Source organism: Loxodonta africana, chromosome 3, assembly GCF_030014295.1.
Source record: "Loxodonta africana isolate mLoxAfr1 chromosome 3, mLoxAfr1.hap2, whole genome shotgun sequence".
NCBI lineage: Eukaryota > Metazoa > Chordata > Mammalia > Proboscidea > Elephantidae > Loxodonta > Loxodonta africana.
Genome location: NC_087344.1, coordinates 31,499,848 through 31,518,706, shown reverse-complemented (window position 1 = coordinate 31,518,706; position 18,859 = coordinate 31,499,848). Strand labels below are relative to the sequence as shown.

General features: G+C 46.5%; 1 protein-coding gene across 2 annotated transcripts in view; it reads right to left on the bottom strand.

Moving 5' to 3' along the window:
- Nucleotides 1-3,036: 3,036 nt before the first annotated feature.
- Nucleotides 3,037-18,859, bottom strand: part of TPM4 (tropomyosin 4) — a 30,307-nt gene continuing 14,484 nt past the window's right edge. For both annotated transcript variants that reach the window (XM_003413042.4, XM_064280901.1), the window contains 6 exons: nucleotides 16,035-16,152; nucleotides 14,653-14,723; nucleotides 13,318-13,393; nucleotides 9,811-9,873; nucleotides 9,642-9,711; nucleotides 3,037-4,495 (listed from right to left, as the gene is read on the bottom strand). In XM_003413042.4, coding sequence (XP_003413090.1) covers nucleotides 4,413-4,495; nucleotides 9,642-9,711; nucleotides 9,811-9,873; nucleotides 13,318-13,393; nucleotides 14,653-14,723; nucleotides 16,035-16,152 — 481 coding nt within the window. In that variant the 3' untranslated portion in view covers nucleotides 3,037-4,412. The remainder of the gene's footprint in view (nucleotides 4,496-9,641; nucleotides 9,712-9,810; nucleotides 9,874-13,317; nucleotides 13,394-14,652; nucleotides 14,724-16,034; nucleotides 16,153-18,859) is intronic.

The window sequence follows — 18,859 nt, the reverse complement described above, 5'->3', positions numbered from 1 at the left end:
GGGCTCAGGGCCTCACGTCACTTGCTGGAGCACACAGAGAAGCCTGGAGACTCGCCTGAGGATTTTCCAGAAGATGGCCCCAGCTTCTCCTACTCCCTTCCACCCCAGCTTATTCATCTGCTAATTAGTTCTGGTCAAGAAACACTTCAGCCAGAGCCATTGACCTTCACAGGCCTTACCCTCTGTGGTATTTTTATACTATTGACCACCTTCCCTCTGGAAATTCTCTTTCTTGACACCTCATTTCTCCTACCACCTACCTCCCTTTCTTGGGTACTGCGTCTCATTCCATTGCAGTCTTTTTTGGAGGTCTCTGCTTGTCCCTGAGCAGTGCAAATGGTGAACATGCTTGGCTGCAAACAAAGTTTAGAGGTTCCATTCCCCTGCTCCAAGGCATCTCAGAAGAAAAGCCTGGTGATCTAGTTCTAAAAAATCAACCATTGAAAACTCTCTGGAGCATAGTTCTATTCTGACACACGTGGAGTTGCCATGAGTCTGAGTTGACTCAATGGCAACTAGCAACTTCTTGTTCCTTAAGTGTCGGTGTTCCACATGGTTCTTTCTGTCCTAAGTCCTTTCTTCCAGTATCTCCACACTATTTCTCGGTTCTTTACCCATAGTCCAGTCATGCTTGCATGTCCGAGTGGGTTTGCCAAAGATAGTTTAAACTTAACATGTCCACAACTGAGCTCATCTTCCACTTAGGTGAGGGCAGTGGTGGTTCAGTGGTAGAATTCTCGCTACGTGGGAGACCCAAATTTGATGCCTGACCAATGCCCCTCAGGTGCAGCCACCACGCATCTGTCAGCGGAGGCTTGCATGTTGCTATGATGCTGAACAGTGGAGCTTCCAGACTCAGATGGACTAGGAAGAAGTCCTGGTGATCTGCCTCCAAAAATCAGCCCATGAAAATCCTATGGATCACGATGGTCTGATCTGAAACGGATCATGGGGGGTGACGTAGGACCAGGCGGTGTTTTATTCTGTTGTGCTTGGATCGTTGACTTGATGGCAGACAACAACTTCCACTCAGACATGCGTGTCTTGAATTACCTTCTGTGAAACCTAAGTCTCTGACATCTTTCACCCCTCGCATCCTGGAGCTTCTAAATAGCTCTTGAATTTTGCTCTTCCATTTCCATTTGTTACAGTCAGGTCCTTATATTTCTCCACTGGTCTTCCTGCTCTTTTTCTCTAATCCAGCCTCCACCCTGTAGAATGTTCACTTTAAAACACTTACCTTATTACATCCATCCCTTGCTTAAAATCCTTCAGAGAGCCCCCAGCAGCATAACACCCCAGTCTTTAACCTAGCGTACACCCCACATAATCTAGTCTTCACCTCACCCTGTGATTCACCGATACCTCATGGGGTTGGGAACTCCCCAAGAGCTGAGCTGAGACAGGTTAAAGAAGCGTGGATCGCTTAAGCCAAGTGCTGAGGCATGAGGATGACCAAAACAGTATCCTGAGATTACAGCCTAAGTGGGTGGCAAGAAGGGAGAAAACAGACACGTAAGGGGTAACTTCAGTCTTAACAATGGTAGCACACATAGAGAAGGGGGTTATACTTTATTCAGTGATATTCCCAGCAAACAAGAGCCTGTTGCCGTCGAGTAGATTCCAGTTTGTGGCAACACCATGAGTGAAACTGAGCTCCATGGCTTTTTTTTTGGTGGTCGTAACCTTTACAGAAGCAGATCACCAGGCCTTCTGTGGCGCTGCTGGGTGGGTTCAAATCACTAGCCTTTTGGTTAGCACCTGAGCACAAACCATCTATCTGTGCCACCCAGGCAACGGACAGTGTTAGATAAATGTCAAATTAATATGTTTTTAATTGTACTTGTTAACAGAAACCTGTTTGCATATGCACTTAATTTTTTCGTCTTTCACTTCTCTTTTTGATCCCTCCTCCACCTGCCCTCCCCTGAAATAACCCGTTGTGGTTGAGTCAGTTCCTACTCATAGAAACCCTACAGGACAGACTAGAACATGGGGTTTCCAAGGCTGTAAATCTTTAAGGAAGCAGACAGGCTGGTGAGTTCGAACTGCTGATCTTCCAGTAAGCAGCTGAGTGCTTTAACCACTGCACTACCAGGGCTCCTTCCCCCAAAATAAAGGGACTGCAATTCAGGCAGTGAAACTGGAGTCATCTTGGACACTCCAAGTTCTGTCAGCTCACTCTTGAGGTTGCTTCCTTCAGATCGTCTCTTTCCTCCCGTTCCTTGGCAACCACTGTCCTTATCCTGGTCTTCTTGCCTCTAGTCTGCCACACCCTTCCCATTGTTGTTGGGTGTCGTGAAGTCAATTCCGACTCATGTCATGGTGACAGAGTAGAACTGCCCCATAGGGTTTTCTTGGCTGTAATCTTTTATGGAAGCAGATTGCCAGGTTTTTTCCTCCTGCGGAGCAGCTGGTTGGATTCGGAGCAGCTGGTTGGATTCGAACCGCCAATCTTTTGTTTAGCAGCTGAGCTGTTTGCATCACTAAGGCTTCTTACCCCCCCTTAAAACCCAAAAAAGCCCCAAACCTGTTGCCTTCAAGAGTCGATTTTGACATCCTTTCTTAAAATGAATGCTAAATGGATTTTCCTAATGCAGTACTTAGTCTTCCGTGGCTCTGCACTCTAGACCAAATTAAGTTAAATCTAGGCTTTCATCAGTCTGGACCCAGCCTACCCAGCTTTCTTACTTCTGCAACACACAGAAGGTCTTAACCAAACAGGTCCTGTGCTTTCCTGACTCAGGTTACGTGGGCCATCTTCCCTGCTCCTATCACCATCTATTAAAATTCTACTCATTCTTGATAGCCTGGTTCAGGCAAGATTGGGGATAACTAAGAACAGGAGCTTTTGTGTTACTGAGACAAAGTGCTCTCATCTGTAATATGAAGAACATAATTGTTGAATCATGAAGTCATGATATAAAGCCAGTAAAATTTGCTAAGTTCTTGGCACAGTTACCTTCCCATCAATTGACCAAATATTGAGAAGCAAAGTTGCTGGTATGGGCCCACACATTCTAAAACTGACACAAGTTGTAGTTTATGTAAAAATTTATTTGACCAAAATGTAGAAAAAGAGATACTATTACATATGATACAGTTGCAAGAATCTAAATGAAAAGTGTGGGTTTTATTCAATTGCACAATTTGCTAGTGTGTCTCCTGGTAGTGTGATGCTTAATAAATAGGAGTGAAGGGGAGGGGTTGTGGATAAGCTAGAAGCAGGGTGATTTTGTCCAGAATTGTAAACTTGAGTTGGCCCCCACGCTGCTGGGGAATGTGGAATGTTTGAGCTCTGAGATGTTAACTGAGAAAGCAGAAATATAACAAAGCCAATATGTGCAGCCCTGTCTACAAAATACTCCATTATCCAGTTTAATCAGGAGTTTCTTGGTCTTTTATTAACTTGGTCCCGAAGAAGGAAATGAAGTCCTAAATCAGTAAATCTTCCATCTGCCATTCCCTGAAGTATGGAGGAGATGAAGTTGGGCCAATTATTTTTTCATCTCTACTTTCCTGCCATAGAGGCCCCTTCTGCCCAATGTTTGTTAATAGAAAAATCTCTTTGGTCTCTTTGGTCCAATTTATTGGTGGCTAGCAGTCTTCTGACATGGCAGCCTTGGGCAGGACTGAACACCATATCATTCCTGCTGAGTAGATGGCCTCATATCACAGCAGACAAGCATGGAATAAGACATCTTCTCAAAGGCCAACTTTAGAATGAAAGAAACATGTAGAAGAGCATAACATCAAGGATTGTCCAGCAAACATTTGCATTGTTACTATGACTATTTCCCAAGCATTCTCATGCTGACTACTCAGAGGATGTTTGCCCGGTGGAGTGTGGAAAAGGGCCAAGATGATTAGGCTAATCTGTCTGCGGTTTATGACTTCCCACTACAGTCCCTTTTTTTTTTTTTTTTGGCTCTGGATGGAAAATCCCCACCCATATTAAGTGATGGTCCCTGGCCTCCTGTAGTGTGATCAGTGGTGGCCCAGAAGGCTTTATTCTTGAGCCTTTTAAATCAACACACGACTAGATATTCGAGTCTGTGTTCTTGAAAGTGTGGGGTCGTCTATTCTCCCAGGAGCCAAATGCCCTCATCTGAAGAGAGTATTTTTTTTTTTTAGAGTATGCTCAATATAAAATACCCTGTCTATCTTAGAAGTAAATGCAACTTAAGGATAAAAATAGAGCTGAAAAAGCTGGTGCCATTTGAAAAAAGGGAAGGAATCAGATTGAACTGGTGCTCAAAGCTTCTCTGATACAAAATATTTGGTCATGTATTCCTAATTTGCTCAACATTTCCAGCAAAGAGAAGATGCAGTAACAAAAGAAACTTCTTAAAAGAGAAGAGAAAGATACGGAGCTCTGGAATTTCTGTTGGAACAAAACTCTTCTGTTCTGGTTATATACAGTTAAGTTCGTTTAGTGTCTGATCCAGTGTCTGATGTAAGCCCACGTTCTCTTCTTTGGCCTGGGCAAGTTTTTCTGGTGAGGATTAAGAGTGAAGAGAAAAAGAAATTAGTACCATTGTTAAACATCTTTGTTTCCTTTAACAAATTGTTAAGGGGTGGGGGGCGGGGGGAAGTGTCTAAACCGCAAACTGCCAGAGTGAAAGCCATACCAGAGGAAATACTTTGAATTTTAATTACAACAGCACACCATGGAATACTAGGCAGGGACCACGTACCAAAATTTGGGAGTAAGAAGCGTTGTCAGATAAAATACAGGGCACTTGGAAACCCTGGTGGCATAACGGTGAAGTGCTGTATGGCTGTAACCAAAAGGTCGGCAGTTCCAATCCACCAGGCGCTCCTTGGAAACTCTATGAGGCGGTTCTGCTCTGTCTTATAGGGTTGCTATGAGTCAGAACCAACTTGACAGTAACGGGTTTGGTTTTGGTTTTTCGGTTAAATTTGAATTTCAGATAAACAACAAATAATTTTTTAGTATGCCTCAAATGTTGCCTGAGACACACCAAAAATTACTCATCAACTATCTGAAATTCAAATTTTACTCGGTGTCCTAATTTTTTGTTTTAGTTTGCTAAATTTGGCAACTGTACAGTCAACACCTGGATTTAAGCCTAACTTATCTAAGCTTTCTAGGTCTCAGTTTTCCCATCGGTTATGGGGTTTATTATGAGGCACACATGGGAAATGTGGTGCTAGGAGGTACTGCACAAACTTAGGATTTTAGTCCTAGATATGGGCGATTTAATATTCCCCTTGTTGTTGGGTGCCGTCGAGTCGATTCTGACTAATAGCGCCGCCCCATGTGATAAGAGTAGAACTGCCCCATTGAGTTTCCTAGGCTGTATGCTTTATGGGAACAGATTGCCAGGTCTTCTCTCCCATGGGAGAACTGGTGGGTTAAGCTGAGTGCTTAACCACTGCACCACCAGGGCTCCTTAGATATTCCCCTAGTGCTAGTCAATTTATCCTCAAGCCTTTGATAGGAAAATACACTCCTATAACCCATCTTTCCTGTGGTGTTTCTGGGAATGGTTGGTTGAATTCCAGTCAAAATTGTGTCATCGTGTCTGTGTATGCAGCGCCTTGTAGTCAAACCCCACGTAAATGCAACGTGATAGAGACTTAAACTAGACTATGGCCAGTGGCTCTGCAGGAGAAAGGCCTGGCAAACTGCTTCTGTAAAGATTACAGCCAAGAAAACCCATGGAACGGTTCTATTCCGTCACACAGGGTCGCAATGAGTTGGAATCTACTCGACAGCAATGGATTTTTTTTTTTTTTTTTAAAGTGGGCATGTTATCAAGTGACTGAGCTGATGAAATAAAACAAAAACAAAAGTAAAATGCCAACTAGCGCTACGCGTGACAGAGCACAAGAGAACTGGTTTGTAAATGAGTGACAAGGGACTCAGCCACGATTGATTAAAATACTGGAGGAAAGCAAAATGCCTCATAAGATAGGAGATGATCAACCAGGAAATTTTCAGAAGGAAAAAAAAAAGTCAATGCAGAGAATGGCAGCCTTTCTACTGTGACTGCTGACCCTTTCACTTGACATGGCACTTAAAAAAAACCTAAGCGACCATGATCTGGAAGCAGTCCATCACAGGAAGAACACTGGCCTGGGTTTACCCAGTCTGGATGGACAAATTTTAATCGGGTGCCTAATATGTGTGAGCCAATTTCTCCATCATCTCATTTAATCCTCACGATAACTGAGATATCGCCTGTATTTTGCAGAAAAGCTAAGGCTACACAAGATACAATGACGTGTGGAGCTAGGATCCAAACCCGGGCTTCCTGACTACAAATCCTGCCCTCATTTCCCCTTGCCACCCAAATCCTGGCATCTACTTCGTTCTTTGTTGTTGTTAGCTGCTATCAAGTCAACTGACTCCTGGTGACCCCACGTGTGTCAGAGTAGAACAGTACTCCTTTTGGAAGCAGATCGCCAGTCCTGTCTTCAGAGGTGCCTCTGTGTGGGTTTAAACCACCAGCCTTTCAGCTAGTCCAGTGCTTAACTGCACCACCCAGGGACTCCATCTGAAATAAAATAACTTTCCCTTAAAGAGTTAACTGCTCTTGTGAGTTGTCAACAGGTAGGAGCAGAACTCCACAGCACTAATCTCTGCAAATGAAGTTCCACCTAGCTGCTTACTTGGGCAGAATGACTGGATAGGCAGCGCTGCAGTTATTTTAAAGGGTGGAGGTGAAAAAATGTCTGGAAAAACCCTGGAAGCAAATATGCAGAGAGAGCAAACCAAAAACACCCACCCCAACATGCTCTAACGTTATTTTCCAAGGGCATGTGTATGGCATGTGTGAGGGGAGTGGGTAGTTCATGCAGAAGGTCAGGATGGGTGGTGAATGTGGAGAGGTCAGGGGTGGAAGGGTGTGAGCAGTTTAGGGAAAATGTGTTTTGGCGGAATAACTACAAAGAAAAATTGGGATGGAGGTTCCCACCTGAATAAAAAACTATGAGACATAACAAGCTATGTTGTTACTGTTGTTAGTTGCTGTCAAGTGGATTCCAACTTGTGTGCAGAACAGAACTGTGCCATAGGGTTTTCCAGGCTGTAACCTTTCAGAAGCACATTGCCAGACCTTACTTCCGAGGCACCTCTGGATAGGTGTGAACTGTCAACCTTTCAGCTAATAGTCAAGCACTTAACCATCTGTGCCACCCAGAGACTCCATAACAAAAAACTGATGATCTAATTGGTGACTTTCCTGCCAGTTCCAGCTACAAGGGGAAGTTTGGAAGATGTGGCTTGGACTGTGGAATGTCAGTGCTCCTGGGACATTCTGAGGTGGTGAAGCAGAGAAGAACTGGACAGAGTGGAATTTGGATTATCTCGGAAAAATCTATAAGCATGACCTTTTAGCACCCACGGGCCAACTGTGAGTTCTTACTAAACCAAGGCAAGGTTCTGGTTACAGCTTATTCAAGTGTGAGGGAAGGTAGAAGTCAGTGCCTCAGTCAACTGTCCTTGGAAACAAAGAAGAACTGCCTCATTTCCTTGGAAAGAAGAACTGCCTCATTTCCTTTCTCTGGCACCACAGCAGCTCCCAGTCCCTTCCCCTCCTAATGGGGTGCTCTTTAATCCTTTGTGCAGGCTTGTTCTAAGGGCAGGGTACAGAGGTGAGCTTCAGTGGGAACTTCCTCCCGGATCCGGGAGCTAGATGAACATTCCATGAATGATGAAGACAGGGAACCCCAGGCACCATTCCCAGAGAGTGTAGCACAAAGAGGACAAATGAGAAAAGGAGGAATAAGGAGACCAGAATGCCATTGCCACTATTTGAATTCGTAGCCCAAATCCCATTTGAGGACAGCCTCCTTTTAGACCCAGGCCTGCTGGTCTTTGCCAGTTTCGCTGACTATTAAGATGCCCAAGAGGTTTAAAAGGATGAGCTCCATTCAAAACAATATCTGTTTAAGGGAAAACCACTACTGGCAGCTGCAGTGAGCAAGACACCCTACTTGAGGGCTCCTGCCAAGTTGGCTTTTGTTTCCACGTTTCAGGAGAGCATCACGTGGGCATAATTTTCTCTCTGGAGCAATTTTTGAAACACACTCTTCATTTGTGAGCGCAAGAAGGTGGATAACCTGCCTTCTGTTCCAGCTGTGGTCAAGGGCGTCACAGCTACTGCTCAAAAGCGGCAAGTGGAGAAAAATGAAAATGAGAGGGTGTGAAGACGAGGGCTACCTGTCTTTATTTTGGTCACATAGTCACAGACACATCAGAAGAAGGCTTGAGAGATTAAACCAGGAAGCAGGACACCGGAGCTCCCGGCAGCCCATGGGAGCGTAGGCACACAGTAAGAAGACAGACTTCGGTATTGCTAGGACAGAGGGCAGCACCAAGCAGCCCCTCAGAGAGAGGTCATGTCGTTGAGAGCATGGTCCAGCTCCTCGCTGATAGCTTTGTACTTGAGCTTCTGAGCATATAACTCGTCTAGAGGGTGGAGGTTCCCAGGGAAAGGGTTCGGAAGAAGAGGTATAGGGGAGAGAATGCGAGGGTCGGAATGGAGAGCCATAGATGAGCAATGTGAGGAAGGAAAAAAAAAGTGAGAAAACAAAGCATGAACTGGGAGAAAGAGTTGCGTTCTACGTACAACTGACAAAAACGTCTGTGGAGTGGTTGATAAGTGGTTTGAGGTCCTACAGGGGGTTAGCCATAATGAGAGAGCAAACGAACATTTAAAAGCACAGTGACTAGAAATGGACAGAGCTCTGCCAGCCCCCTGGTTATTTCTGACCTCCAATGATGTCATCCAGTGCAAAGGTTATACTTTGAAACGGGGCATTTTCCCTTATATGGAAACCTCACTTCCCAAACCAAACAGTGGAATGCCTGGACTGACAAATGATTTGTATAGCCTTTCTGGGTAGGACAGGCTGTTTAGATGATTTCTCTTTGAACCCCAAGATTCTGGAATTTCCGGGCTATTCCATGAAGAACAAGGGGCAACATTTTAAAAATTGGAATTCTCCATGCAATTCTGTGATATGTGGGCACCAGACTTGCAGTCTTTATTCAGATATCTAACCAGGATCAGCTGCCAACAGGTCGATTCTGACTCCTGGCGACCCCATGTGTGCAGGGTGGAACCGCTCCATAGGGTTTTCAAGGCTGTGACCTTTTGGAAGCAGATAGCCAGGCCTTTCTTCCAAGGCATCTCTGGGTGGGTTTGAACCTCTAACCTTTTGGCTTGTGGTCAGGTTTTAACTGCTTGTGCTGCCCAGGGACTCTAAATTCTGTATATTTCCATTTTCTCATTTTGCGATAAGCTTGGAGCTCTCTGGGAGAGAGCCTCTGTAAAAATACATCTCCCAGAAATGTACAAACTAAAAGAATTTCTAAACAAACAAAAAAAATCAGAGAGCTGTATTTGGGTCTCTGTACTCACATGTGGAGCTAATTATGCAGAGATTATTTTTTATTTCTTGAAAACGGCCAACTCAAGTCTGACTTTGATTTGCGCTATCCTGTTCCCATGCTCCAGACTCCCAGATGTGACATCACTCCGCACTTTACTTTCTTAAAGGGAACAAAGCCCAGCTCCAGCCCTCCAGGGACCTCCCCTGACTGACTGGCTGGGGATCCATCATCTTTAGAGAGGTACCGCAAACATATTCAGATGATAAGTTCATACCTTCCAGGTCATCAATGGTCTTTTCCAGTTTTGCAACCGTTCTCTCTGCAAACTCAGCACGGGTCTCAGCCTGGAGAAGAAGACAGGAGTCACCATTGTTGCTTCAGGACCAGTCCCCCCCCCACATCACGCCCCCCCCGAAACTTGAACCAGCTGGGTGTAATCATACCTCTTTCAGTTTGTCAGACACAAGTTTAATTTCTTCTTCATATTTATCCTCCTTTTCAGAATACTGTGGGGGAAATCAAAATACAGCTTTAGAAAAAAAAAAAAAAAAAGGAATAAAAGAATGCAGGCTCCAAATTCCCGGAAGAAAAGTATCCTTCAGGCACTGTCAATATGCCAAGAGTTCCTAAGAAGCAAAGCAGAGGCAGGCACCTTTCCAGGCAGAGGAAACGTGCGTGAAATCTGTGGGCGATCCCTCTAGAATGGTAGTGACCTGAAGGTCTGAGCTGACAACTTAGATAAAAGCGTGATGAAGAAAATGGTACAACCACTGTGGAAAACAGTTTGGCAGTTCCTCAAAAAGTTGAACATAGGACCAGCATATGACCCAGCAATGCCACTGCTATGTGTATACCCAGAAGAAGTGATGGCAGGAACGCAAACAGAAACTTATACACCGATGTCCATTATAGCACTTCATACAACCGTCAAAAGGTGGCCCCAACCCAAATGTCCATCAACAGGTGAATGGATAAACAAAATGTCGTGTATACACACAATAGAACAGTCCTCGGCCATAAAGAGAAATGAAATCCTGATGTGTGCCACAACATGGGTGATCCTAGAAAACATGCTGAGTAAACAGTCACAAAGGGAGAAATACTATATGATCTCACGTATACGAAATAAGCAAATATATCGAAAATAAAGATTGTTGCTGGTTACCAGGAGTGGGAGGGCCCTGGTGGTGCAACAGTTAACTACTTGACTGCTAATCGAAAGGCTGGCAATTTGAATCCACCCAGTGGCTCTGCAGGAGAAATACCTGGCGATCTGCTCCTATAAAGATTAACCTTATGGGGCAGTTCTACGCTGTAACACATGGGGTCGCTATGAGTCAAAAATCGACTCAAGGGCCCCTAACAACACAACAACCAGGGATGGGAGGGAAGGGGAAAGGAGGAGTCTTCGCTTAGGGGGCAGTAAGGTTGTGTTAATGGTGGTGGAATGATGTGGAAAAGGATAGCGAGAGCGGTTATATAGCTCGAGCAATATAATCAGTGTTCCTAAATTGTAGAAATTGCTGAGAGGGCCTGTGTTTTCTTGTGCGTATTTTTACCACAGTAAATTTTTTAAAAGTTAAAAAAAAAAAAAAGTGTGATGAACATGGGGCAGATAACTGAACAGAAAAACACTCCGCTCAAGGGCGTTCATAGAGTTGACCTGGCCTGTGTTTCGAACCCCATCTTCCACAAGCTTCCCCAAGGGGCTGGCCACACTCTGAAGACACGTTCTTCTGTCTCCCAGCCCTTGCCTATGAGTGTGCACCCTAGCGTGGAATGTTCCTTTTCCCATTACTACCTGTCGGAGGAGTAGACCTGTCAGAAACCGTATTTGTCCTTCAAGGCTCAACTCAGATTAATATCGTTGTGAACTGCCATCAAGTCGGCCTCTGACTCATGATGACCTCATGCACAACACAGTGAAACGCTGCCCAGTCATGTACCATCCCCGTGATTGGTGGCCGATTGGACCATTGTGATCTGTAGGATTTTCACTGGCTGATTTTTGGAAGTCAGTCGCCAGGCCTTTCTTCCTGGTCTGTCTTAGCCTGGAAGCTCCATTGAAACTTATCCACCTTGGGTGACCCTGCTGGTATTGAAATATTGGTGGCTTAGCTTCCAGCAGCATACCAACATGCAAGGCACCAAGGTATGACAGATTGGCAGATGAGTGGTATACTCATCCTTTAGGCCTCGACTAAAACATCTCTTCTGAGATTTCTCATCTGGGTTGGTTGTTTCTCTTCTGTGTAGCCTATTTCTTTCATTACCTGTCATGGTTTACCACATTTATTGTAATGAATCAATGAATTGTGTGCCTTCCTTGCTAGATTCCAGCTTTTAAGGATAGTACCCTATCTGTCTTTTTCAGAGATGTATCTCTACTACTAGCACTGTACCTGGCACATATTTGATCCTCAGATAATTACTGAATAAATGCAGTGCATATGTGCTTGCTAAAAGTTGCCCTAGGCCTTGGGGGTAGATACCCCTTGAAGAGCTCAGATTCTGGTCTAGAGGAAGAGACTGACATACCAAGTAACAGAGTGCTTTGGGAGTGAGACAGGGGATCCTTGGTAAGTTGGCAAAGAGGTGACATCAGACAAGGCTGTAGAGCTGGAGGAGGGCATCATGTTTGGTGAAGTAGAAGGCCAGCAAGGGTGAGGGAGACCCTCGGTGAGGTGAATTGGCACAACAGCTGCAACAATGGACTTGTATATGCAGGTGATAGTGAGGATGGCCCAGGACTGGGCAATGTTTCATTCCATTGTGCACGGGGTGGCCATGAGTCAGAGCTGACTTGACAGCAGCTACTAATAGCAAACAAATGAGTAGGATTTTATCGAGTACAGAAAAGAGGGAAAGTGACTCCAGGCTGAGTGAACAGCTCAAAGAACTGGATGAGAGGGGAAAACACAGAATGTTTGTGAGACTGAAGCTCAGAGCAGATGGAGGGCAGGAGAAGGAGGGAGAAGGCTGAGGCTGGGAATTCAGCAGGGCCGGACGAGCGTGTACACTGCTCCTAACGTGGTTCTGTCCTGCAGTGACTGCTCTGGGAGCTGTTTCAATCCAAAAGCCCAATCCCACCTCTGGTATCTGCTGTTCAACCATCGAGAAGGTATTTCTGGAGGAACCTGGGGATTCAGGTGAGCGTGGGCTTTGTACTTACACAAGTATGCCCAGATCTTCCTAAGAAGAGCCTTAAACCCCAAAAAACCAAACCCACTGCCACCGACTTGATTCTGACTCATGGTGGCCCCACATATGTGGAGTGGAATTGTGCTCCAAAGGGTTTTCAAGGCTGTAACTTTTGGAAGCAGATCGCCAGGCCTTTCTTCCAAGGTGCCTCTGAGTAGGTTTGAACTGCCAACCTTTCAGTTAGTAGTCAAGCGCTTAGCCATTTGCACCACACGATGACTCCTTAAACCAAAAACAAACTCTCCCCAAAACAAACGACAACCAAACCCACTGCTGTCAAGTTGACTTTGACCCATGAGACCCCACGTGTGTCACAGCAGAACTGTGCTCCATAGGGTTTTCAAGACTGTGACCTTTCAGAAGCAGATCTCCAGGACTTTCTTTCATGGCGCTGCTGAGTTTGAACCACCAACCTTTAAGTTAGTAGTCAAGTACAAACCATTTGCACCAGCCAGGGGCCTAGGGACTCCTCACCAGGTACCAGTCTCCTACTTCATCTCCAGCCTCATCCAAAGTGGAGATAAAAGATGGTTCCAAGACCCCATGGAAGAAGACCTAAGAGCTTGTATGGGAAATCAAGCCACTGGACACCTCCTCATACGAGAAAAGAACTGAGCTGCTGGGCAAAAAACTACTGTTAACAACCAAAGGTCAGATTCCTGATACACCTTGGCACACTCAATGTCCCTTGGGGAAAGACAAGAACAAAGCCAGCAAGTCGCCCTCAAAAGTAGTCACCACCAACCAACCTTTTCTGAGGCCGCCTCCAGCGATTTCAGATTGTTTGTGACATTCTTGAGTTCTTCTTCCAGGTCACCACATTTTCTGCACAAAGACAAAGGGTTTTTGTGACTCGTCCTCCCTCGGAGCAAGTAATTTCTCCCAGAAGAAGTTTTCACAATGGGCCCCCAGAAGGAATGTGGGAAAACATTTTTAGTGGATTTTTCTGAGAGGGAAGGCTGTGTACTTATCAAACCCCAGTCATACCAGGCCAAGGCGCGGCTAGCCTGGGAATATTTGAGAGGTTTGTAAAGGGCTTCTGGGGTCCTGCCAAGGGTGAGGCAACATGGCCTTGTGAAATCTATGATTGATGAGGCCAACCCCAGAAGGTATAAGGACGAGACCGAGGACAGGAGGTTGGGAGACAGCAATCAGAGACTTGGGACGGGTTGTGAAATGAGAGCTCTCTCAGCACTGCGGGAAGCACTCGGAGCCAGGCTCCTCAGCCACTGCCAACAGGGGAGGCCTTCCATTTTTTGGAGCTTGCTGGATTCTGGTCAGGCTTCTCACTCTCCCCAGGAATGTGTCACAGCCAAACACTGACACGAGGAGACGAGCATGTAGACATTGCTGGGGTGGGACGGGCTCCCGAGAAAGCCTCTTTAGGAAAACGGGACTGTGGGGTTCTCTCCTACCACCCCTCTCTCACAATGTCACGGACTGAATTGTGTCCCCCCAAAATATGTGTTGGGATCCTAACCCCTATGCCTGTGGAATAATCCTATTTGGGAAAAGAGTTTTTCTTTGTCGTGTTAATGAGGCCATATCAGACTACGGTCTGTCTTAATAAGCTAATAACTTTTGCAATATAAAAGAAGCAGATTAGGCACAGAGGCAAGGAAGCACAGATGGGGGAGACAGATGCCACATAAAGATCTCCAAGGCTGAAAAGAGACAAGGAACTTCCTCCAGAGCCCATAGAGAGAGCCTTGCCCTAAGCTGGCACCTTGAATTCCGACTTCTATTCTCCTGAACTGTGAGCAAATAAACTTCTGTTCTTTAAAGCTGCCCACTTGTGGTATTTCTGTTACAGCAATTCTAGCAAACGAAGACACACGCCAGTTCCCCAACATCTTTGTAGGAACAATTCACACGTGGGCAACGTCTCCCAGGGCAAGAATAAACAGGTACCATTTCTCTTTGTCACCCATAGAGGCAATGAGGAGGGACCGAGCAGGGTGTCCCAGGTGCTCAGCCACTTCAGCAGAGACCCTGGCCAGAGTCAGTTCCTACCACAGGCAATTCCCGCCTGCTCCCGCCCATGAGCCAGGCCAGACCCCAACCCGTCCGGTTCTGCCACTCACAGTTCAGCCACCTCTGCACGTTCCTCTGCTCGCTCCAGCTCGCCCTCCAGGACGACCAGCTTACGAGCTACCTGTGGAGACAGAAAGGCTCGACTGAGACTGATCCCTGACACCCCTGTCCTGTAGGAGGCCTTCCCCCAAAGGCCCCTATGCAGACAGCAAAGCCACAGACCCAAACCATCTACAGTGTGGGGCTTCCTGCTGGTTCTTCAACCCTGGGGCCTGTTTTTTTTTTTTTTCAGTTGCTGTTAAGTTTCTTCAGAGGTTCTGACTCATGGCAATCCCACGTGTAACAGAGTAAAACTGCTCTATATGGCTTTCAAGGCTGTGACTTTTCAGAAACAGATTGCCAGGACTTACTCCCAAGGTGCCTCTTGAACAAACAAAAAAAACACCAAACCCAGTGCCATCGAGTTGATTCCGACTCATAGTGACCCTACAGGACAGAGTAGAACTGCCCCATAGAGTTTCCAAGGAGTGCCTGGCGGATTCGAACTGCCAAGCCTTTGGTTAGCAACCGTAGCACTTAACCACTATGCCACAAGGTGAGTTTAAACTGCAAACCTTTCTGTTAGAAGTCTAGCACTTAATCATCTGTGCTACCCAGAGGCTCCCTTCCATGGGCTTTTAATGGCTGATCTTTTGGAAGTAGATTGCCAGGCCATTCTTCTGAGGTGCCTCTGGGTGGATTTGAACCTCCAACCTTCCAGTTAGCAGCTGAACCTGTTCACCATTTGCACCACCCACTGACTCCTGGAGAAAATGTAAATTCTCACCCTTACGCCCCAGGAGTAAGGCATACGAGGAAGGGGAGAAGCGCTGAGCTAGGGTGGTGCACCAGAGGGCCTGGGCTTTTCTGGTCTGCAGATTGTGGCCGAGGACCATGCATCTTGATTTTAGCCACACTGTGCAGCCCAAAGGTCCCTTGTGGTCAGCAGCTCACCTAAAGGTGGGTAGTTTGAACCCAACCAGTGGCTCCGTGGAAGGAAGGCTTGGTGATCTGCTTCCGTAAAGATTATAGCCAAGAAAACCTTAGGAAGCACTTCTACTCTGTAACACGTGGGGTCACCATGAGTTGGAATCAACTGGACAGCCACGGGTTTGCATTTTTTTGGTTTGTGCTGCCAAAACATCCAGGTGACAGACAAGAGCGGTTTGATTATCTGGTTTTTCCACCAAACAGAGCTCCCCAGGACCTCTGGCCCTGTGGAAGTTATGGTTTTCTGGCCAAGTGGCCAACTCTGGAAAAACAGATGTGGCTGCAGAAGGACAGCTGACCTAACCAAGAGTTTCTATTAAGCAGCCCTGGGCTCTCTCTATCAGCAGACCCGTTTCCTCCCCACTTCCTGCTGCTGCTGCTGCCATCCGCCAGCCCTGCTCACCTCCTCGTATTTGCGGTCGGCCTCCTCAGCAATGTGCTTGGCCTCTTTGAGCTGCATCTCCTGGATTTCCATCTTCTCCTCGTCTTTCATGGCCCGGTTCTCTATCACCTTCATGCCTCTGCAAGGAGCAACTTCATAAGACCACCGTCCACTCTCACATTGCCCCAAGTCTGTGCATTTCAACATCATCTCCGATCTTTCTTAGAGATTGAACTGTGCCCCCAAAATATGCTGGAATCCTGACCTCTATACATGTGAATGTAATTGCATTTGGGTTTTCTTCGTTATGTTAACGAGGGTGGGTCTCTACCCTAATCACTCCTGAGTTATAACGAGCAGCGTAGACACTGGAGTTGTTGTTAGTTACTGTTGCATCAGTTTCAACCCATGGTGACCCCATGTGTGCGGAGTAGAACTGTGCTCCATAGGGTTTTTAAGGTTATGACCTTTCAGAAGCAGGCTGTCAGGACTGTCTTCTGAGGTGCTTGTACGTGGGCTTTAACTGCTGACCTTTCAGGTAGTAGTTGAATGCTTCGCTGTTTGTGCCACCCAGGGGCTCCACAGCACAGACACAGAAAAAAGCAAATGGAGGGAAGACAGATGCCACGTGGAGATCGCCAGGAACTGAGGAATGCTGGGGCTACAGAAGCTGAGCCAAGGACCTTCTCCCAGAGCCAACGGAAAGAGAGGCTTTCCATAGAGTGGGTGCCTTGAATTCAGACTTCTAGGAGTTTCTGGATGACACACACATGAAGTCTCCATGAGTCGGAATCAACTCGATGGCAACTAACAACAACAACAGCCTCCTAAACTGTGAGAACATAAACTTCTGTTCTTTAAAACCACTTACTCTGGTCTTTGTGTTACAGCAGCTCTAGGGCACTCACTGATTACCAGGCACTGTTCTACGTGCCTCAACCTTTATAACCACCCTGTGAAAAAGGTGCGTTAGCACAGAGAGGTCAAGCTCAAGGTTTGTGGTGGTTGTTTGCTGCTGTCGAGTGAGCTCTGACTCGCGGGGACCCCATGCAAACAGAATGAAATGCTGCTCAGTCCTGAATCATCCCTATAATTGGCTGTGGATCGAACCTCTGGGATCCATTGGGTTTTCTTTCACTGGCTGGTTCCCAGAAGCAATTCGGTAGGCCTTACTTCCAGTGCACCTCTGGGTGCTTTTGAACTTCCGATCTTTCAGTTAGTAGTCCAGTGGTTAACTATTTGCACCTCCTGAGGACACCTTCAGATATTAGAGAACTTCAAAGAGGCTGATCCAGGTTAACATATCAACATGTGTGGAGCCTGCCCAGAGTGGAGCAACATAGACTTCTTGCTGGACTCCAACACGTCCCTTTGGTCTGTCACACAACGCTCAGCTAACTGTCAACACACCCTCTAGTCCTGCACAAGGCCTTACCCTTGGTGTGAGAGCAAGCACACTGACTCTTGGGAAGCACTTTGCAGTGCCTGGAGATCAAAGCGACCTGCTCGCATAGTAAGTGGCAGTGGAGGGCTTGAATCTGAATCCTTCAGTTCCGTGTCAGAACTCTTTTCACCAAAGAAAAAAAAAAAAAGAAACAAAAAACCCCACATCCCAAACCTGTTGCTGTTGAGTCAATTCCAACTCCTGGCAGCCCCGTATGTTACCAAGTAGAACTGCTCCATAGGGTTTTCTTGGCTGTGATCTTTACGGAAGCAGATCACCAGGGCCTTATTCCATGGAGCTGCTGGGTGGCTTCAAACCACCAACCTTTAAGGTAGTAGCTGAGTGCAAACCATCGATGCAACCCAGGGACCTATCAAAACACAGTGGTCTCCAACACATGTGTCACCAAAGACCTCTGGTGATGCTGTGCAAACCTGTGAGTGGCCTTCCCAGGCTCTCTGCCACTAGGGAGATCCTTGAAGTGAGACATCTGCCTGGGCTGGGCTGACTGTGAACATGGCCAGCAGAAGCCTGCACTGGGGTCCATGCCCCTGGCACTGGCTCTTCCATTGCAGGAAACCTTTTCTACTTGTTGTGGATTGAATTGTGTCCCTCCAAAATATATGTTGTAAATCCTCACCCCTGTACACATGGAAGGAGCCCTGGTGGCACAGTGGTCAAGTGCTCCACTGCTAACCAGTTTGAACCTACCACGTGTTCCACAGGAGAAAGATGCGGCAGTCTGCTTCCGTAAAGATTAGACATGGGTACCCTATAGGGCAGTTCTATGTTCTGCTCTGCTCTGTAGGGTGGCTACGAGTTGGAATTGACTCAATGGCAATGGGTATACCTGTGGATGTCATTCCATTAGGGAATCGGATTTTTCTTTGTTATGTTAACGAGGCCGTATCAGTGTAGGGGGAGGTCTTAAACCTACTCACTTTTGAGATATAAAGAGGAGATGAGGCACAGAGAAGCAGGCACAAATGAGGGGAGACAGATGCCATGGAGAGATGGCCAAGGAACTGAGGACTCCAGATTTACAGAAGCTGAAAGACAAGGCCCTTCCCCGAGAGCCGCCAGAGAGAGCCTTTCCTTAGAGCTGGTGCCCTGAATTTGGACTGCCAGCTTCCTGAACTGTGAGAAAATAAATTTCTGCTCATTAAGGCCACCCATTTGTGGCATTTCTGTTACAGCAGATCTAGGAAACTAAGACACCACTTGAACAACTCAAGTCTCTACTTGCTTTTGAATCTCCAGCTTACGGTCCCAACAGCACAGTAAGAAATGACTCATTTGGAGTTTATGCTAGAAGGCCGCTGTGGATGGGCCCAGTGAGGATTCTGGTGTGTTCACGTGGCAGATAGGCTCTGACCACTGTCTGGCCCATGCTGTCACCACA